Raw genomic sequence first — 22,924 nt, 5'->3', positions numbered from 1 at the left:
AGATTTTTCATGTCATGGCCGCTTTAATATTCCACTCATCCAACACCATAACTAGCACACAGTAAAATAAATCACAATCAAAAGACTTGTTTATTGTCAGTCTCATGAACCAAATGGTTTCATGTTATTTTATCTATGATAAATTCAAATTTAAGCCACTTGCACAATACAAAACTACAACAAAATAATAATCTTACAAGGACAAAAATTCTGAAATGAAGAAAATAACTTTGTGGACAACTTTTTCTTTTATTTAAAAATATAGCAGTTATAGCCTTTTGAAAAGGCTGGCAAGCATGAATATATACATGTCAACATAGAAATTGCAGCAAAGCGAGGCAAACAGCACTATTATCACAAAGAAATAAGAAAAGACGAAGATAAGCTTCGCTAAATCCACCTCACACACAGCCACACAGTTTCAGATATACGTAATTAGACTTCTCTCTTTGCTTATGTTTTTATCTCCCCACATTTTAATTTGACCGCTAGCACAAGGCTATGCAAATAAATCTCAATAGCTAACCTCATGTTTTTTTTCTCCCTGAGGTTCATCTTGAAGCAAATTGGGTAAATTCTTGCTTAGCATTTCTGTCCACAGTAATCAAACTAAGATGGATTATTTGGCCCATATCTGAAATTGTAGATTAAGGCAAAGCCTAATTCATTCACCATGTTAAATTATACTCAAAAGTCAGGCTTACTAGGCAGTACATGCTAGATTAGATTTGGCACTTTTCTGCTTAAGGCTGACACAAGACTTCACAGTGCCTGATTTTTTTATTCAGAGACAGTAAGCTTGCAGACTATTGCAGTTAATTCACACATGAAGGTCTTCAGTAATAAAGGCATCGGTTTAGTTTATTCATGGTCATCTGCAATATGAAGACCTATATGTACATAATGAAAATGTCTAAACATGCAAACAGAATCAATGGATTTTAGTGTCTCTGTGTATTAACAGTGTATTAAAGCGCCCCTGTGAATTTCCTACGGAGCAATACCAGTGCCATAATTTGCTAAAGTGAGTTAGCACAATTAATACAACTGACACTTTCATGTTTACTAGAAGACATGACTCAACACAACTGACTTAGTTTTGCTTGACAGGTAATATTGTTTAAACTATGGTTTAAATGTTTCAATGACAGCAACAACCAAACTGATCACAAAAAAAAAAAATCCAGCAATAAACAGCAGTAGTTCCCCTCACACGCCATGAAGAGCAGGAAGGAAGTGGTAAGATATGCAAGATACTGAGCAAACAACTACTATGCAAAACATGTACAGACTGAAAAAAAAGATCTGATGAAGGGACACCTGTTGCCATTCTTCCCAAAAGTGGACTATAATCATTCTGTGGAGGATGAAGAGCATCTCAAACATCTGCCATCTTCAAATGATCTCCATTTGATCTTGGGCGGTTTTGTAATCAGCTTCACAAGGACATTTCCTGAGCTTCTGAAACACAGTAGCTCTCAAAATGACATCCTATTACCGGATATATATTGTGCGACTGAATTTTATGCAATCAAGAGATAAATTATTTGTAGGGCTTTGACAACCCCAAGAATGTGTATAGTAAAACAGAACTTAGCATTTTGGATCATCTCGTAAGAGCTCCCTCCACACACGATGCTACTTTTCTGCCAATGGCAGAGTTCTGATTTTAACTTTGAAAATATACAGTACCTTAATGCACAGGGCCACATAACAAATTACACTATTCACTTTAATACACTAGTGCTCCAAATCAAAAGAACCATTATCTTTAGGCACCAAGTCATGGGCAGGGTTCCTAAATTTTTTGACGCAAAAAATTATCGGATGAGAATTTTTAAACAAATATTTATAGAGATTGCAAAAACAAAGAAATTCATGACATTTCAATGCCTGAAAATAACAATAATCCCTGACATTTCCAGTTTACGACTCTGGGAACCCTGCATGGGACTATGGAAGAATGGCTTAAAACGGCATTTGCTCGAGCAAGTGAAGTTTAAAGTTTTGGTCATGTATGTATTCCTGGATGCCTTTCCTTCAACAGAGCTATCAGTGGAACTTGTAGCAGGTCCCTTTTGGACTGATATTCAGTCTGAATATAAACACATCCAGCTGTTTATCTTAGCATGGGTCAGTAGTGTTACAGATGGCTTTGGTGTCTGAGCTAAAGCAGTCTCCTCAACTTATCTCTACAGGGACACAGGAACCTGAGGCATCTGTCCAGCTTTGACGTGCTTATGTCTTTGCATTTCTCCTCAATACACAATGCCAAATTCTGAATATTTATCGATCCATCCCCAGAAGGGTTAACTGATTGTAGGGTTTCATACTCGGATCTCATCATCCTCATCTTCCATGAAGGAGGAGAAGGCTGGTTCATTGTCTGGGTTGCAGGTGTTGTCGGTAATGCCAATATCTTCCTCGTAAGGCTCACTGGTTGTTTTCTCCTTCATGGCGGCTGAACCGGAGCTGGAATTGGAGCAGCTGTCGAGGTGGTGCAGATGTCTCTGGTGTGGTTCTGGGGTGCTGGTGCCTTCGCTCTGGATCTCCAAGTCGACAGAGCTGGGAGCCCTCATGGGACCCTCGTCCTGAGCAACTAAGCCCTCTGGTTCCTCTTCTTTCACAGCAATCTCCCTCATTTCCTCATCCATATCCACTTCTCCCTGGTTGCAGGGCAGAGGAGAAGCATGTCCCTCACTGCTCTTGCCTTCCTCAAACCCCTGATCATCGTCTTCCTTCTCCATGACCCCCAGGATTTCCCCCAGCATCGAGGGCCCAAGGTCAACATGGAAAGACATTACAGATTCAGCCTTCTTCATTCCTCCCCCGTTGTAGGATGGATAAGAGCGCAGGTCCGTCAACACACCGAAGTGTTTCTCATGGAGCTCCAGGTCCAATGCGTTAGCAGAGGCCCCATTGGAGGGGCTGGATGTCAAGCTCTTAAGCTCCCTACTGTCAATATCGTGTTCATCTTCATTGTTCAGAAAGGGCAAGGACATGGCATTCTTCACAAAGGTAGGTGACCCACTGGGAGGAAGGAGGGTATTGTCTTGCAGGTCTACTCTGGTGACGGACTGAGAGCGCTTGCTGCTCCGGAAGGTACGAGACAACAGTCCCGGTTTCGGAGAGCGAGGATAGGTGTGTCCCTCTTGGGATGGCTCTCCGGATCGAGTGCTTAGGAAAGAGGTGTCCCCGAAAGCTTCCCCACTGCGCCCGACATGCATAGTGTGCCGAAAGTCACCCAACGGAGCGCTGATCATCTCTGTAGTAAGGTCCATACGGGAGCGCCGTTTGGTCTGAGACCCCGCTACTATCTGCTTTAAGATAGGCATCTTGGTTTTTACAACTCACAAATCCAGTCCTACAATTGTGTTTGACTGGTGGTGATGTGGTTTCACAAATCAGTAGTTTTCTATTAAAGAGTCCTAAAAGGTTCCTGGTTTAACCAGATTCTGCTCAGGCCGACACTGTCCAGTCTTGATGGCTGCCACTTCATCTGTCAGACAGGAGATAATCTGTAATTGGGAACAAACAAAATCAAAATTAAATTTCATAGTTAACTGGAGATGACATCTTGATTCTAAGCAAAACCACAGTGGAAAGCTAAGAAGTTGAGTTAATTATAACTCTATGTTGTTTGCCTTTCTGAGTGCAAGATCAATACGGTCAGAAGAAATTGGAAGTCCAGGCAGAACACAGGCAGTTCCAGGATGTCTTATCAATGTGTCTGGCCAGAATACCAGCCGAAGCTGCAGTGTCATTCTTTTCCCCGCGCTAGTCTGCAGAAGTGCTTTTGGCATTCAGATGAGGTAAGGGTCAGGATTCTTGCGGTCAGGCAGGCAGACTTTCAATCATTAATAAGATAAGCAGAGACTGCTGAAAGAACGTAGTAGAGAGTTTAACTACTTGGTGAAATACTTACGGTGTCAATAGTAATATCCCCATAGGGTAAAACCATATGAAGAGTTCAGATGCAAAAACCTCTAAGTGCCATCTGAAATTTTCTTCTAGAATGATCATTTTTATCAAGCTTGTATATTTAAGTTCAGTAATTTCACTTAAATGGCAAATGAAGATTGTCATTTAAGTGAAATTACTGAACTTAAATATACGAGCTTGATAAAAATGATCATTCTAGAAGAAAATTTCAGATGGCACTTAGAGGCTTTTGTATCTGAACTCTTCATATTTTACCCCAAAATAATCAAAAAGAAAACATTTATTTAAAGATAATAAAGCTAGTTTTTGGAATCATTATGATTTTAATTTTCATGACAATTAAGCACATTTCCCTCTCTAAAATTCTCAGTATGGTAAATAAATGATTGTATAATACACAAGTACAAGGACAACATCACAGATAGAGACCAGCTGCCAATGATACTCTGTTAGAATGCAATATCTCATCAAACGCCATTGCTCTGCAGTACAGATAAGACCGATAAGACTCTCTATCAAGTGACAGTGACTTCCTGTGTAATTAGTCATGACTGTATGCAGAGACAGAGGAACATGGTTAGCCATGACCCTATTGATGGCTCGGAGGTAACATACTCGACTCTAAGATTAACCTCTATGCTCTGAACTAAGTAACTCACCAGAGACAACCACAATTATTATCAAATTAAGCACAAACACATTTACACACAGACAAGCAAGTACAAACCTCCAACTCAAAACGCCACAACAAGGTTTGTTTAAGAGCGTCAGACCTCACTTTGAATGAATAAAATGCTTACCCTCACCGGAGAGTCCTGTGGCATAATTCCAAGGTCTGTAAATTAACACTAACGGTGAGAGACAGGCCAAGTGCTTGGCAGGGAACAAGTTTTTCCTGTCACAGATCTGCTGTTATATTCATGAAGTCTTTGCTTTGAAAACGAACAGCAGCAAGAGTAAATTTCTCTGAGGTGCCCAACCAACTCATGACCTCTTTCTGGCTCAGTCTTTCTCTACCAGCTTTGTCTGCACTTCCTGATAATGTCCTTACCTGCCTGCGTCTCTATAGCAACACCCCTCCGCCACACAGATGTTAGTGTTTCCTGTCAGCGTGCTTTTTATTTCCTTTTGGCACCAACCAAAATGTTTATTTCACTCTATACAGTTCACTGATTAAAATGCATCAGCATAGTCAATGACTAAATTAAAAACCTAAATTATCCACAATGATTTTGTGAATTATGCAGAAAATCATTGACTAGAATAGAATCATCACTCTCTTTGGTATTAAAGATTAATTATAGAGCACAAAAAAAAAAAAAAAAAAAAAATGACATGCCATGTCCCAGAACCACTGAATATCAGAGCTCACTGTTTAAATAACAGATAATGAGCATCTTCTATTGTGTCTTCTGTTAGAGACGGACTGAATGCATGCAGCCAGCACCTCCCTGAAGGCAAGAGAGAGTGAGGATAAGGCTCAGCCAATCAGTGATAGAGTCCTGCGGCTCTACGCCACACACACCCGTTTCCATGACTTCATTTCATGATGACGAGCCCACCTGAAAACAAAGCAAGCCCTTGCACAGCCTTCAAAATGATTCCCAGGAAAGCACTATATATTGGTGACGATATCAGTGTTGGTCAATAGTATTGTTTCTACTGTGCATTAAACAAGCTTTGATACCTTATTTAAATTCTTGATTACATTTAGCCATTTATTTTAGGCCTTGTCCACAATAATACATTTTCGTTTGAAAACGCATCTTTTTCTCTCTGTTTTGGCTATCCGTCCACACTGAGACAGCGTTTTTATTAATGAAAACGAAGCTTTTTGAAAACGCTCTCCAAAGTGGATACATTTGAAAACGCCGTTTTCATGTTGTAGTGTGGACTGTCAAACCGGATGTATTTGAAAACGATGACGCATGTTTAGTCATGTGACGCATTTTGAACCCATAAATATTCATGTTTATACCGGTACTGTGTCTGTTATGTGCTATTCACTTTCACACTGTTGCTAAAATATGTTACTTTGCACACTCTTCATATCACAGTCCTGCAAAGATGACAGAAAATTTACTCACATTTGAAGTTCTGCAGCAAAACATGAGAGCAGTTGCGTTTTAGACCAAACATTTGGTGACTGAGTGTGACCTGGACTAGGTTTTACGCATGCGCAGTAAGGTGAATTTAGCTATTTTTTTCCCGACGTTTCAGTGTGGATGAGAAACTTTTGGAAAACGCCTGAAAACGCTAGTGTGGACGGAGAGCGTTTTTAAACTGAAACGCTGTTTTCAAATGTATCTGGATTAAATGTATCATTATCATTATCTTGCCTTAGGCAAGAGCCATTGAATGTTGCCAAGTTTGTTGAGCAAGCTATTAGGACAGAAGCTAGAGCAGAAATACAACTTAAATGAAAATTAATAAAGCATGTAAATCATAATGTCTTATGAAAGCTTCTACATCTTAAAAAAACATAGAAAATGTATTTATACACTACCATTCAGAAGTTTGATGTTGAAAGAAGTCTCTTCTGCTCACCAAGGCTTCACTTATTTGATCATAAATACAGTAAAAAAATAGTAATAGTAAAATATTATTACTATTAAAAAAAAAAGTTAATATACTAAAATCTAATTTATTCCTGTGATGCCAAGCTGAATTTTCAGCATCATTACTCCAGTGTTCAGTGTCATACGATCCTTCAGAAATCATCATAATGTGATGATTTGATGATCAAGAAAAATGTATGATTATTATCAATGTTGAAAACAGTTTAAAAATTTTGTAGAAACTGTGAGATAGATATATATATATATATATATATTTATTTATTTTTTTTTATTCTTTGATAAATCAAATGTTTGTTTGTTTGTTTTGCAATACAAAATTCTTTACTGTCTGTTTTGACCAATTTTTAATGCATCTTTGCTGAATAAGTGTTAATTTCTAAAAGACAAAAAGAAAAAAAAAAAGTCTGTTTGGACTATCATATCAGTTTTTTTGTTATATCGATCATAGCGAAAATGATTATAATAAACCTTGGCTAATCAATATTACATAATTAGTCGACATAACCAAATACATAAGTACAGGTAAATGTGTGCTAGTTATAGAAGGTTAACACTTACCACTTGCGCGTTAGTTCAGACCACTGCCCATGCGACTGGTTAACTTCTGCTTAAAGTTGCAGTTTTATGCAGTTAGACACTTTTTTTGCGCCACAACCCCCCAAAAACAAATTTTTATTTTGCATTAAATATAATGATTATAATTTCCCAAAAGGGGAGGAAACTGTTTTTTCCCCACTAATTTGAAAATGACCTAAATAGAATTTTCAGAATTGTATTAATAGAAATATGGAAGTGTAATAATGATACAAACAAATTACTTCTCATAAAAATGGCACAAACAGAAGTCCAAAGAGAGGACAGCGAGCAATCAGTATGCAAAATTATTCAGTTAAGCCCTATTCGGATGGGACTAGTTTAACATGGAGAGGTTGGGGTAAAGTAATAATTACCAGAGTTTCTCTTGTGATTTTATTCCCATCCAAATGTGCCATATCAGTAATCATTACGGACAATGTCAGTAAAGATTACGGCGACTTTTACCTTCAAACGTCCAGAAAATATACCTCAGGTAATACTAATCCCGTGCGAATAGACCCACTGTAAATATGTACGTAAATATTTCGTCATTTCCTGTTTAAAAGTAGTTTTCCGCGTTTTTTCAAGTATGGAGACGCTTGAAAAAGCGTTCAGTTGCCTTCTAGACGCTGGGACGAGTCTCTGGCAAAACTCAAGTGTTTTCCACACACACCATTCAGATCAGAAAGAAGGTCGAAAGCACTTGTTAGAGGCATGAACCATCTTGTAAGTGCCTATTACCAACACAATCCAATCTGAAGTTAATACATCGTTCGACCGGACATAACTGTTTTATATAAATATAGGTTATATGTGTTTGCGCACGTGATATCAGGAAGCAATGTAATACACACATGACGACAGGAGGGTGACGACGATGCGCAAATCGAGTTACCCCTCCCACTTCTGCTAGTTTTACTGAGATATCTTATCCCGTGCGAATTGGCCATTAATATTACAGACGTCCTGTGGTAAATTTACATTACTCCATCTACCCTTGACAAAGTGAATAGGGCTTTAGTGGCACAAATTACAATGCAGGACAACATTTCACAGCATTCTGGACAATGACAGCAGTGTTTATATGAGGCGTTTCTACTGGGTGGCATGAGCTGGAAGAAAAACAAGCAGTAGATGAAAGATGTAAAGCCCTAAATCCCCCAGACACACAGTTCCGCTGCATTTCTGTCCTGTCCCACATACAGTACACCAAGGCCCCAGACATAGTCTTCGCAAGTATGTGAACACACGCTTCTAGCGAAGCAAACTCCATTTTGTGCATTATTAGGTTACAACTCTATTGCCACCTTGAGCATTGAACGTTTTTATTACAACAGTTGTGTAAAAATTCACATTATGTACAGTATTGCTCTTTTTCATGCACTGGCCACTTGGTCTGCATTTGTTTCTGGAACAGTCATTCTATACAGACACACTGCAGTCTGTATCTAAATCCCTCTCAAAAGTGCCCCACTATGCTCCATTAGCGCATATTGCGGGAAAGGCCAACAACCTTTGGTTAATAGTGGTCCATGTGCATCTCTGGACCAGTTTATCAAGCGCTTCTGGTAAGAAGGAGATTTATTTATAGACGTGCAAATATGAAGACCGGGGAGCATGGGAAGGCAGCGTGGGAAACAACAGGCCCCTGAAGGGGTGAGTGACTTTCCAAATACCCTTTCACAACGTCTATGATAGCAACACAGTTTGTAGGGAGCAGTTGGACTTCCTCTGTACAGACTAAACACACCTCCCTCGCTCCCACTACCCGCTCCTCCTTTTCTACATCCCTGCGACCCAATACATACTAACCTCTGACCCCCGTGTGAGTTTAAGAGGTTTAGCAAATCTCATAGAAAAACATACAGACACACACACACAATGCATTTCGGGTGCCTCTAGTTTCAAAAAGCATCTCTGAGAGAACCACAAATCCTAATTTTGAAATCACAATCCAGAAATTGTTTAATTAATAACATCCACGTACATGAGTGAAGTGTGTGTTACTGCCCAACAAGCAGCAAAACAGTAATGCAAAAATAATTGTTTTCAAACAAGTTATAATTTAAGTGATCTGTTTGTGCAAATAATGTAGGGTAGTGGATAACGTAACGTAACGTAACATACACTGCCCGGACAAAAAAAGTTGCTGTTTGGATTTAAATAGGCAAACGATTAAGCGTCTATGACTGGATCATTATTGCAGTGATTATGATGATGTTTATAGCATGTTAAATATTTGGCAACAGTTCTTCTAACACTGATGGAGTGTGTGGTTTTTCATTTATTAGGCAACCATGCAGGACGACACATCATGGCCATATTCCAGGATGACAATGTCAAGATTCATCAGGCTCAAATTGAGGAAGAATGAGCGTGAAGAATCATTTTCACAAATGAATCGGCACCTCTGAGTCCAGATCTTAAATTTATTGAAAGTCTTTGGGATGTGCTGGAGGAGACTTTACAGAGTGCTGGACTCTTGCATTGTCAATACAAGATCTTAATCACCTCTTGATGGAAATAACATCACAACATTCATTTCCATAAAGAGGTGCATCAATTTTTGGTCCTGGAATATGGCCATGATGTGTCCTCCTACATGGTTGTTTAAGAAATGAAAAGCTACACACTCCGTCATCGAGTATTAGAAGAGCTGTTGCCAAACATATAACACCCTTTGGGCATCGGACTGCCATTAGTGGGGCAGAAATTACCCACTTCACCCTTAAAACATGAAGAATGGGTTAATTGGTCTAATTTAATGACAACGTTAAGACACTGAAACATGCTGTTTAAGGCTGAAGCACACTGGCATGTCACATGCACTTCAAGTCGTCTTTGGTCCTCGCAGTGGACGAACAGTAAGCTCGCTCTTTGTGAACAAAAGTCTCTCTGTGAATCAAACAAAAGTGCTGAGTGCATCCTAGCACTCAGACAGTGAATGATCTGCTGTTGATCTGTGGTAGTTTTTCTCTGCCCGTCTGAGCAGGAGCCTCCAGAGCCACGTTCTTTTATTATACGCCTCAACCATAAATAATGTATGCGTTCTGCACAATACCAGAGTCCTAAAATCATCAAAAAGAAAGACTACAGCTGAAGCAGAAAAAAGACGCCTTGCATTAATTCAATTATAATGTTAAAATGCTGTGAAAAGCCTGCAACTTGAAAGAGTCATTTCCTTTTGCCTCACCTTGCTCTAGAAAACTGAATTAACTGAAAGCCACTGAGTTCATAAATTATTGAGTGAATAGAATTCTAGAACAAAGTAGTGATTCCTACTAGACATAAATCTGCCAGCAGCGGTGTGATGTGATGTGATGAGGTGTGTGCACCAGCTGGGACAGATCCGTCTGACTGGGTCCATTAGGAGCCAGTGACCTGTATGGAGGTCCCCATGACCCCATGGCCGCACAGACAGAGACCCATATGGTACAATCCAACTTATATTACGACAGACCTTTAAACAGCAGGGTACAGCAAGACTGGTTAAGAAATGAATGGTTACACTTATTTTCAGGTGTCCTTGTTACAGTGTGACTTTACAATTAATTACAGAGTAAGTTATTAATAACACTTATAAGGTTAGGCTTCGGTTTAGTTAGTTGCAAATGTAGTGTTATTACTAGAGTAAGTACATGTGTAACGTGTGAGAAACAAGTAATAAATGCCTATTTGCACCAAGAACAAAATGAAAATCAAGGTTGTGATTGGTTGTTATTAGCCGTTTCCATCCACCTTTTTAATGTGCATATTGAGATTTAAAAAAATGCTGGATGGAAACGGCAAGCATAAATTCAAAAAATGCGCATTAAAAAAATGCATGCGCTCAATAGAGGTGGATCCATTTTTGATCTGATTGGAAGACATGAACAAACTAGATGAAAACACATTTAATGAATAAACCCCTTGATGTGCAAAAAAAAAAAAAAAAGAAAAGAGGCTGTGATTGGATAACTGGACTAACCAGTGGACCAATCGCATGACAGCATCTCAACTGTTGGTTTGATCGTTCTGAAATGCCTGAGATTTGGTTTAATTCCCTCCCAGAAGCGTCTCACACGATTGCGTTCACAAACAACAGCATTCAAATAAAAGATAACATCACAGCAGTTTTTCTCAGGAAGTGACGATTTTGTTCTCTTGAACACGAGATGGAAACGCTTGCTTCATTCACAAATGTTGTATGCGATATTACAATTTTTTGCGTGAAGTTAAACTCGCAAGTTTGGATGGAAACATAGCTTTTGTTACCTAAAACCATTACATTTTGTTTTTGTTACTTAAGTGCTTAAGTAAAATAAGACACAAATATAAAAATGAAACTGGCAACTAACTGAAATAATCTAATAAATTGATGTACTAAAATTACCAAAATTAAAACAAAAATAAAGCTAAATAGAAATATATAAAAAACGAATTAGTGATGCACGATATATCGGATATAGAACATCATTATAATTGTGTTTTTGGGACATGGATTTTAAATGGTAAGACTTTTGTTTTTGTAATCAGGCTCTTAAAAAAAATAATGAAAAAATTTGGATTTAGATTTATCGGCCAATATATCGGTTATCGGCTTCCAAAAATAAAGAATTATCGGTTATCGGTATCAGCCAAAATGTTCATATCGGTGCATCTCTAAAACTAATGACAAAAGGCCATAAAATTACTAAAACTTCAATTAAAATATGCAAAAAATATATATAATAATTAAAATTCAAGCAAAATGTATACCTTGAATACAAAGCCAAATTGGATAAAATAATCTATCAAAGAAAAAAGTAAAAACCCACTTGTCAAAAACAAATTACGCTTGCTTTAAAGCAATATAGCCTAGAATTCACCAGACATTTAAGTGGACAAAGAATAAACAGAACTAATTTGGTGCTGTTCTAGCACCCTGTGATGTGAACAAGCCTTTAAAGAGAGTAAAAAAAGCGATGTCTCTTTTTATAGCAGCACGACTACGAATGTTAATGTAAGTGTCAACCACTCGTGAAACATCTTACATCTGCTTTACCAGAAATAGGCTAAATATTTGATTTGGAGAGCAGACACTGACCAGAGCCGATTCAATTACCCATAATGCACCTCTCCGTGGCAGAGTGACTAAGCACCCACAGCATCTTCCCAGCCCATTTGTCCTCACAGATGCTGATAACCCTAAAAAACAAATCACGGAAGCTCTGAAAAGCCAGCTAATCTAGTACCGCTGCTCAGACGGACCTCAGATAATGCTAAGCCTGCTATGCTTTGTGGAAGTTGCATGCAGAAAGGATGAGGGGATGGGCGAGTAAATATTATTCACTTGAGATAAGATAATCTTCACACCATGGTTCATCGTTAACCTCTCTTCCTCCTGTCGCACCTCCCAGGTGTCGTTTGCATTTGCTCACAAAGGCTATTGGGCTGAATGTGGCAGACCTCTTACACAGAGCCGAGTAAGCATGACAATAGATAGGAGGATGGGCCTTTCAAACAGATCAGTCAAAAGATTCAAGCAGCCCTTATTCTGGGGGGTCAATATCTTGATTGCTTTGTGGTGATTTAGATGGGGCAAACCTCTTGGTTCCAACTAAAAATGGTGTCTCACCTTGCATTATAAATGTGGCCCAGTCAGAATAAAAGATGTCAGCTGTAGTTAGTACATGTCATGATTGAGAACAGCAAGAGTGATGGCTTTCTGCCTGAGGAAGATTTTGTCTAGGCTTTGGGAACGAGGGTTCTCTCTGGTTGTAAATACTGTACGACTCAAACATATTTAACATTTAATTATGAAAAATATGTAATGAACCACTCAAAATGATAAATCAAGTGAATTTGCAAAATATGCAACAAATATTATTAAAGCATCATGTTGACTTAACTGAAAATCAACTGAAAAAAAAAAAATACTTATTTTGGTATATACTTTAAATTAAAATTAAATCCTATTACTATTACTATTAAATCCTAAAGTTTTTTTTTAATGTTTCTTTTTTATTTATATATTGAAATTAATTTTATATTTAATATATATTCTCTATAATTATATTTATTTTTTTATATTATATATTAAATATTTATTGTTATCTGTAAACATTTTGACCACGACTGTGTGGCCCATACACCTTGCAGAATCTGCCATATGTTAATTATTTTAACAAAATAAGATGAATATAAAATAAGATAAATACAAAATATAAAAATTTATTAAAAAAATAGGATAAAACAAGATGATAAATATAAGATAAACACAAAATATATATAAATAAAATAAAAAAGATAAATACAAAATATACAGTATTTTGTGTGTGTGTGTGTGCATATTTTTATTATATTTAAATTTTATTTATATTTTTATATTTAATTTATAATTATTTTTATTTATATTTATTTGTTTTAATGTTTAATTTGTTTTAACATTTATTTATATTTCCTCTTATTAAAAAAAATACATTATTACTTACATTATTTTTAACATTTTACATTAAATTTTTAAATATTTTATACTTATTTTTATATTTTTAATATATTTTCATTGTACAGTATTTTTTTCTGGATGTTGTTTTTGAGCAAAGAACAATAAAGCCATGTACAGGATTATTCACACAGTAGAAATGTTGGCACTCGCACACACAAATCCATTGTTTTTGGCGGGAATAATCACGTCAGCACATCTATATTCATTCTGCTCCAAAGCAAAATATTTTCAAAGCTGCATATTATTTACAGAGGACAATCCACAGCTCCCAAAACACCGGTGATGTGGACGCCAGACAGATGACAGTGAGACACACACATGGCTAACACAACAACCGACTGTAAGAATGAAGCCTGTCTGTCTGCCAGGAACTACTCACTTACACAGGAAGAGACCATCTCTTGTAAAAAAAAAAAAAAAAAAGACGACCACAGTTTGTTTTGTATTTGTGTGCAGTTTGACGGTGGGTTTATATAAAAATAGACGATAGCACAACAACAGACCAGTGTGGGGGGAAAGAATTCAAATAATGGTGCGTCAGTCTCCAAAAATGAAAACATTTCTCTACTACTGATTATTTCACAAACAAACAAAAAAATACCGTAGTTATAGCTTATAGATCACAGATGTAAATTGTACATGCCAAGTGTCTCAAAAATTTTAAAATACACTGACAGCAAATCAGAATCTTTAAAGAATTTAACTGCAGCGCAAGCTTATAATAAACAGAATTTTATTGTCCATCGGTGGACACACATATGATATCGTTATAGTTATTGTTTTTGGTGTGAACAGGCCTTGTGTCATCTTAAATTGACTACTTACTAAACTAAAAGTACTTTGTTAAACTTGAGGACTCGAGAGTAAAACAATGCATGAATAGTGACTTAATCAATAAACAGCCTTTAAAAGCAGTACATTCAGTCTGGACTGTCAAGTGAAATACGGTGCAACAACACAGACAGAATGATGGGAATTAGATTGAGTTTGGGGTTAAACTGGGGTTTTTGGACAGGAAGGGCAGAGTGTCCACTCCCTCCCATCCCAACAAGATCAACTCCCTGCCCTTCCGCAGGAGCATAAACACAACACAAACTCAACCCCCATCACACTAAACAAGCAAACAGCACAGCAGGCCTCCATAAACTGACTGTTATTGCTGCTCAAGTGATGTTTACGATGAACTTCACGTATTTATATGTAAGAGTGTAGCGTCCCTCGCTGTAATGAGAGTCTATTCCACCTAAAGGCAGGTGTGAACATTACAACCACTCTCATCCTCACCAGGTGTGATGTTACTGCCGGGTATCTTTAAAAACACACGGTCTGCAGTCATAAAACAGTGATGGGATCCATGAAAGGCGTCCTTTTAAATAGCTGAGATGCCGTGTTGACACTGTTTTTTGCCTTTATGTTGAAGTTTTATGGATAAATAGGAAAGAGAATGAGTGACAAAGCCAGACATAGACAAACCTTCCAGGGAAAGTTTCATTGTGTAACAACAAAGAAATGGTTCTATAACTAGTAACAGACAATGCACCTTTCTCTACCATCAAATATTGAATCAAATTGACATGAAAACAAGGTTTTCTAAGTGATTTCTTATTGGTCCATGTCTCTAATACAGTCATTCTTTACCAGGAGGACATAGCCAACTAGGGGGCCTCAAGATAACTTTAAATTAGGGGTGTATTTGGGGTGGGTCTTTCGGTTTGGTACACACGTTTACCAAATGAATATAGTGTTGTTTTAACCACTGCACGTGCGGAACGTCATTTCAAACTCCGATTTCCCCCCCTAGGATGGGAAATATACTTTGTTGCAAACTTATCTGAAAAATAAGGAAGGACAGAGCTGTTGCCAGATAAGTGCATGATCCAAATTATCTTAAACATGAGAAGTGCTTTATATTAAGCACTTCAAACTAAATCATAAACCTACATGGCTTGTCCTACCATCATATGCGTGTTTAATGTGTTTGAGATGCGTTTTCCTCAGTGCAAAACGTACCGTTGTATACTCGGCTGTAATTGTTTCAAATTCACACAAGTAAACTTCAATTTTGCATAAAGGATTATCCTGAAAGCAAATGATATAACAGATTCAGTATTTCTCAAAATGAAAAAGTGAAACGCAAACTCAGAATATTACGCAAACCTACATTATTTAAATGTTAAATTACTCAAATATACTTTATGTATTTAATCTCACTTTATTAAGCAATGTATTTGCTGCTGACCTTCAATGATTCAATTCAACCATATTCAACCAATCACAAATGACTGGAAAAACCATGTATTAATTGGTTAAAAACAGCGGGAAGAAACTTTAGCTCTTTAAACTTATGGAATCCGTAACATAAAGGAGTTTCCCCAAGGGGTATGATTTGAGGTATAATATGTCTATGGCATCTCTAATATAATATAATATAATATATCATTCATACATACATACATATATATTTAACGGAGAAGGATAAGTGACAAAGTAAAGATTAATATTTAGGGTCAATTAGTAAAAGTAATACTGATGCTTGCCCTATAAATGCCACTAATTAAACGGTAAGTGCAAGATTGTGATGTTTCAGGGTTTTTACGGAGAGGTTATATAAAGTTTAAAGTGGTCAGTGAATTGGCAGTGGATCAGAGAGCAATCGAGGCTGAATTCACATACCCTGCCCACTGTATCATGTCAAATAAATCTCATGTGATATCTCCATCTGCAATTGGTTCCATCAAGCATGCTATTTCTACCTAATTTTATTCCTGTTAGCATCTGTATTTGTATGATTTCATGCAACATACTGACGGCTCTATTAGGCATTTTTCAGCCTCCGGCGCTTGACATTGCTTTCACTGCTCTGTTCTGGGGAAAAATACAGTTTATGTGGAATTTCCTGGAACGTGAAAAGGCTGGATACACATTGAGCCACACAGATGTACAGAAATGCAGAGGTCGAGGACATGCGCGTGCACACACAGAAATAATGTCAAAAACATACTGGGATCTTCTTTATAATATCACCCTTTTAACACCTGTTCTTATTTTACCATTAGGAAATACACAGAAACAGAATATATGCTCAAAAACACTCTCCAGGACATTAGTCCACAAAAAACAGGCGGTTGTGAACTAGAAAACCATAAATTGAATCTGTGTACAATTGACCAATTTACTCATGGAGCTGCATTAAGATCTCCATATCTCTGTGATTGAACCATATTAGGGTCATTCTGGGGTAAACATGACTTTAGAAAGATGGCAGCATCATTATTTTATTTTTAGACAAAGTTTGGTAGGTCTATTAGTTACATCTGAATACTTTATATGCCAATGGTGACAGTTAAAGAAATGGGGGGAACCCCTTTTTTGTGTTTTTTGCCCCAAGTTTGCATGCCTGTAACTCGAAGTATTAAATATATCTTAATATCCTTTTAAATTTTGGTTTTTAATAAACATTTCTTTTGGTATCTTCATTTTAAAGGCCCAATATGGTTCAATCACAGAGATCTTAATGCAGCTCCATGAGTAAATTGGTCAACTGTACACATTTTCAGTGGTCAAAAACCAAATGTGGGTCACTTTGCATACAGCTGATACTTTTCTCTTTTTAAAGAACATGCCTATGTTATGCAAATGTTTTGAAAGGAAACAAGATGCATTTCTATTTTCAACATTATTAGTTATTCAGGCATTCCTCTTTAAAGGAGAAAAGTGTCAGCCGTAAGTAAAGTGGCTCGCATTTGGTTTTTGACCACTGAAAATGTGTAGAATTTAACAATTCACTCATGGAGACACATTGAGATCTCCATATCTGTGCGAGTGAACCCTGTAGAGTGAAATATACCAAAAGAAAGGTTTGTTAAGAACCAATATCTAAAATGATATTAAGGTTATCTTTTATACTTCTTGAGTTACAGGCATGCAAACATTAGGGGGGAAAAAAACACGCAAATTGCTTTTTCCAATTTTGGACCCGTCACTGTTTTGGACCTGTCACCATTGGCATATAATGCAATAGGGATTGCTTTAGTCAATAGCTTTTACTAATAGGCCTACCAATCTCTGAGTAAAAATAAAATGATGCTGCCATCTTTCTAAAGTCATTTTCTCTCACCTGTAGATGAAAGTTGTCATACCGTAGCCTGGGAAGTTTCCAAAACTTGGTTGATCTGACACAGAATGATCCATTAGGTTTTTAAAAATATAATCACTAAAAAGGGATGCGGAACAATGAGCTGAAGATGTACATGCATTTAAACCCACTGAGGCTGAAAAAAGTCACAATAATTAATTGCAAATGAGAAAGTGACTTCCAGAGGCAAATACACACTACTGCTAATTCTGACGAGAATGCAGGTGAAAATGATATATCTTTCTCCTTAACATTTTTGTAAATGAGGAAGAGATCTTCTCAACATCATAATGTTGAGAAGTATCAAATATCAAACAAATATCAAGATAAGCGGAAAACATTTCAAGTAGACTAACAGAAAGAAAGCAGCGAGTACATAAACTTGTACATCTGGTTTCTGGCGGTCTGTTTACTGTGGGGGAGTGATGAACGAGAAAACGGGAAACACATTAACCTGAGTACCAGAATGACCAGCAGGTGCTGAACTTCTGTAACTAAACAAACACGAGGACCGTTTATCAACTGGTGGACACACGTGTGTAAACAGACCTTCAGATGCACTTGAGTGTTGTTCCATACGCCATCGCCAAAGTCAAACATGAATTCGTATGGTGATTAGGCTCCTTAAAACAATTTACTAGGGCTGGGCGATATGGCTGAAAACTGTATCACGATATAAGTGTTTCATATCGGTCGATATCGATAATTATTGAATTTTTTTATAACATATTTAAAATAAGGACCAGTCCAGGAGACAAATATATTACATTTAAAGATTTTTTATTTTAAACTTAACCTACCTCTGATTATAATCCCATCAGTTATAAAGGCAGAAATGTCAACACGACCATGGAAAACTCAAAAGTCTAAAATCACAATGAACACTTAACAATTATCTCTTAACATTAAGGTGCAAAATTAAAGAATACGTAAGAAATGCTTTATAAAGGGGTGGGCGATATGGCAAAAATATAATATTACGATTTCTTTCTATAAATCTATTTCTTTCTATTTTCTATAAATTATACATTGATACTTATTAAAGCTATTAATAAAGTTATTAGTCAAGAGCAGTGAGTGATTTTCTCTTTACATTTTGTTGTTTTATTAACATTAAAGGGATAGTTCTCCTAAAAATTCTAATTTTCATAATTTACTCTCTCACGTTGTTTTAAACTTGAATAAGTTTCTTTCTTCTGTTGAAAATAAAAGTTATTTGGAAGAATGACCAACAGTTGATGTACCCCAGTGACTTCCATAGTATATTTTTCTCCTATGGAAGTCAATGGGGACCAGCTACTGTTTGGATACCCACATTCTTCAAAATATTAATATTAGAAAATATTAGAAGGCAATTAATACAGGTTTGGAACAACATTAGAGTGCGTAAATAATGAGATAATTTTTATTTTTGGGTGAACTATCCCTTTAAGGACAAGCGGCAGCGTGTTTACTATTACTACTGTCTCTTTAAGAGCTGCGCGTGACGCGTCTATTATACACGCATTTGACAAGCAGATTTTCTCTCAATTTTCTCAAGTTTGCTTTCACTTTAGACATATCCGACTAGTTTATGTAAACCTTGTGTGTATATAACAGTATTAGCAAAATAAGACTCGAAAGATAACTTAGTATTCAGGCGCTGGTAGACAGCTTTTAGTGCATGTGAGCTTCACATGTATGCGCTGAGAAACGCACATGCTAGAACAGCGCATCAGCACGCGAATAACAGAGAAACTGACGACGGTCTTGCATAATCTGCAGATGACATTGGTCTGACTACGGTCGGTCAGACTTTAAGTCAGGCGAGCTGACTTTTCCTGTTTTATTTAGTTAGGCTACTAGAGAGTGAGTGCCTTTGTTCATGCAATCAAACTTGCTTTGCTGGTTTCTTCCGACGAAAAAAATAAATAAAAATTATCGAACGTTTTATCGAACGCATTTTTTATTGATATTGATTACGTGTCTATCGCGATACATATCGTTATCGTTTTATCGCCCAGCCCTACAATTTACCATACTAACAGTTATCATCAACAAAATACAGCTATTGTGGCTATTGTTACTAATGTGAAAGATTAATATGGGATCTCCTTCAGTAGCACAGAAAGATTTCTGAATTTTTCTTTCATTTATAAATGTATCAATTTTATTACATAAACTGAATATCAAATGATCAAAATGGCATCTTTAAACAAATGATGCTAGTGCTTTTCTCAGTACTGACTTTTAACCACCAATTTATTTTAAGTGGACGTATGAAGTACTCGGTATTAGAAAAACATACACATATTGAGTGTACTTCATGACATTAACTATTAGCATGATACATAAGGGGTTGTTTACGCCACACCGATTTCAAATAAAAGCAGAACATTTATGTGTTTTGGCTGTTCATTTACACCACAATGTTTTGGGGGACTGAAAGCGCAAACTTTTCAAAGTTCAAGTTTTTGAAAATGATACCGTTATCATCTCTGTGTAAACTACGAAAATCAGAATTTGTGAAAACGGTGACGTCATGCGCATGCGTATTGCGTGTTCTGTCTATAGGCACGACGTGTTTTTTTACGAAGTGACATCGCCAGCTACTGGCCTGGCATGAATAATACAGCACTTTTAGTCGTTTTCATGTGAAGGGGTATCTTTTTTCACAACGTTGTGGTTTCTATGTGGTTTTTGTAGATCATTGTCGTGTAAATGTATCCTAATGTTTAAAAAACAGAAATCTTCCAAATAATGCATATACGGTGTATAATTTTGTATAAATTTCTCATTAATGCAATTATCTAATCAACCAATCACATGGCAGTTGCTTCAATGCATTTAGGGGTGTGGTCCTGGTCAAGACAATCTCCTGAACTCCAAACTGAATGTCAGAATGGGAAAGAAAGGTGATTTAAGGCATTTTGAGCGTGGCATGGTTGTTGGTGCCAGACGGGCCGGTCTGAGTATTTCACAATCTGCTCAGTTACTGGGATTTTCACGCACAATCATTTCTAGGGTTTACAAAGAATGGTGTGAAAAGGGAAAAACATCCAGTATGCGGCAGTCCTGTGGGCGAAAATGCCTTGTTGATGCTAGAGGTCAGAGGAGAATGGGCCGACTGATTCAAGCTGATAGAAGAGCAACTTTGACTAAAATAACCACTCGTTACAACCGAGGTATGCAGCAAAGCATTTGTGAAGCCACAACATGCACAACCTTGAGGCGGATGGGCTACAACAGCAGAAGACCCCACCGGGTACCACTCATCTCCACTACAAATAGGAAAAAGAGGCTACAATTTGCACGAGCTCACCAAAATTGGACAGTTGAAGACTGGAAAAATGTTGCCTGGTCTGACGAGTCTCGATTTCTGTTGATACATTCAGATGGTAGAGTCAGAATTTGGCGTAAACAGAATGAGAACATGGATCCATCATGCCTTGTTACCACTGTGCAGGCTGGTGGTGGTGGTGTAATGGTGTGGGGGATGTTTTCTTGGCACACTTTAGGCCCCTTAGTGCCAATTGGGCATCGTTTAAATGCCACGGCCTACCTGAGCATTGTTTCTGACCATGTCCATCCCTTTCTGACCACCATGTACCCATCCTCTGATGGCTACTTCCAGCAGGATAATGCACCATGTCACAAAGCTCGAATCATTTTAAATTGGTTTCTTGAACATGACAATGAGTTCACTGTACTAAAATGGCCCCCACAGTCACCAGATCTCAACCCAATAGAGCATCTTTGGGATGTGGTGGAACGGGAGTTTCGTGCCCTGGATGTGCATCCCACAAATCTCCATCAACTGCAAGATGCTATCCTATCAATATGGGCCAACATTTCTAAAGAATGCTTTCAGCACCTTGTTGAATCAGTGCCACGTAGAATTAAGGCAGTTCTGAAGGCGAAAGGGGGTCAAACACAGTATTAGTATGGTGTTCCTAATAATCCTTTAGGTGAGTGTATATATATATATATATATATATATATATATATATATATATATATATATAAATAATAGAATAGAATATATATATATATATATATATATTTTTTTTTTTTTTTTTTTTTTTTTTTTTTTTACATCCTTTCGCGCATAGTGTTTTAAACCATAGCTTAATCTTATAATTTAAGACATCTGTATTATAATGTAGGTCAGGACATTCAAGTTCATCCATTGCCATGGGCACCATAGCCAATCTCATTGCACTGGATCTTCCCTTTGTGACAGACCTCATACTGGCTGTGTCTAAGTTCCGTTTCTAAATCTGCATTCAATTCACAACAAAGAAATGTTATGTGTTGCACATGCTGTGCGCCAATTAGCCAATATACTACACCGGCAATATTTCATAGCAGCAGTCATGCACATGGACATCATCATCACAGACAGTGACCGAGAGGCGACCGTGTCGCAACACACATGACGTATGTTGATTGAGCAAATTTGAGCTCAAATTTGAGGGTGCGAAATCAATAAGAGTGCTTGACTCGTGAGTGTTGGGTGAAACGCACGAGCACATAAAGAACAATGATCCAGCTGACCATGTGGAGCAGTGATGATGATGATGATGATGATGGATCCTCACAGAAATAAACAATGGACACACAGAAAGCACTTCTATACGCGGAAAGGATATATTTTTATGCAAATGCATGGAGATGTATAGCAGCTTAATTATATATTTTGAACAGAACCATGCATTCCAAAAATGATAAACATCTTTCGAGAGACCCTCCCTTATTCGACCATGGCTTTGAAGACTGATGGAGGTCTCGTGTTAGTATAGTGCAGACTAATGAATGGTTTGCCTCAGCAAACTAAACAAAAACTTTGACCTAAACCAGTAACGTTACCACCTATATAATAAATAAAGGCAAAATTGGATTGTTGCTAGTAGCTAAATCTACGCTCACGCGAGAGTTAAAATAAGCTCTATGCATGCATGTTTTAATTGTGTGAAATATCCCACTCTCTTTAAAATAGGGTTAAACTTACTGTATTTAAGGCTGTGCTCCATACACTGTAGCTCGTGATTTCATCCGAGGGTGGTTTGCTGTTTGAGCTAAATATTTCCTCGTGCTTCTTTATGTTGTTTATTTATAGGTAATAAATACATGTATCTCTCAGTTGTGACAATACACACACAAGCTCTGAGTCCACAGACAGCCGCCCGCATCCTTCCTGTGACAAGCTCTGCTCTAAACGCACCTCTCTGTGCAATAATTCATTCG

The 22,924-nt window shown here is 37.3% G+C and overlaps 1 protein-coding gene across 2 annotated transcripts; it reads right to left on the bottom strand.

Moving 5' to 3' along the window:
• cdc42ep4a (CDC42 effector protein (Rho GTPase binding) 4a) lies at nt 1-22,924 on the bottom strand. 2 transcript variants are annotated; one of them, XM_079873553.1, is made up of 2 exons: nt 22,689-22,924; nt 1-3,518 (listed from the first exon to the last, which is right to left on the bottom strand). In XM_079873553.1, exon 2 carries the CDS (start codon nt 3,333-3,335, stop codon nt 2,328-2,330), a length of 1,008 nt encoding a protein of 335 aa, XP_079729679.1. In that variant the 5' UTR covers nt 3,336-3,518; nt 22,689-22,924; the 3' UTR covers nt 1-2,327. The 2 variants fall into 2 exon arrangements, with proteins under 2 accessions (XP_079729679.1, XP_079729680.1); XM_079873554.1 differs by lacking the exon at nt 22,689-22,924 and adding an exon at nt 4,743-4,970 and having other exon boundaries at nt 15-3,518.

Source organism: Squalius cephalus, assembly GCF_949319135.1.
Source record: "Squalius cephalus genome assembly, chromosome: 1".
Classification (NCBI taxonomy): Eukaryota; Metazoa; Chordata; class Actinopteri; order Cypriniformes; family Leuciscidae; genus Squalius; species Squalius cephalus.
The sequence above is the reverse complement of the archived record's forward strand: the minus strand, read 5'-3'. Positions and strand labels throughout refer to the sequence as shown.

Excerpts from the sequence above, each read along its gene's own strand:
- cdc42ep4a (XM_079873553.1), bottom strand. The coding sequence starts at position 3,335 with ATGCCTATCTTAAAGCAGATAGTAGCGGGGTCTCAGACCAAACGGCGC.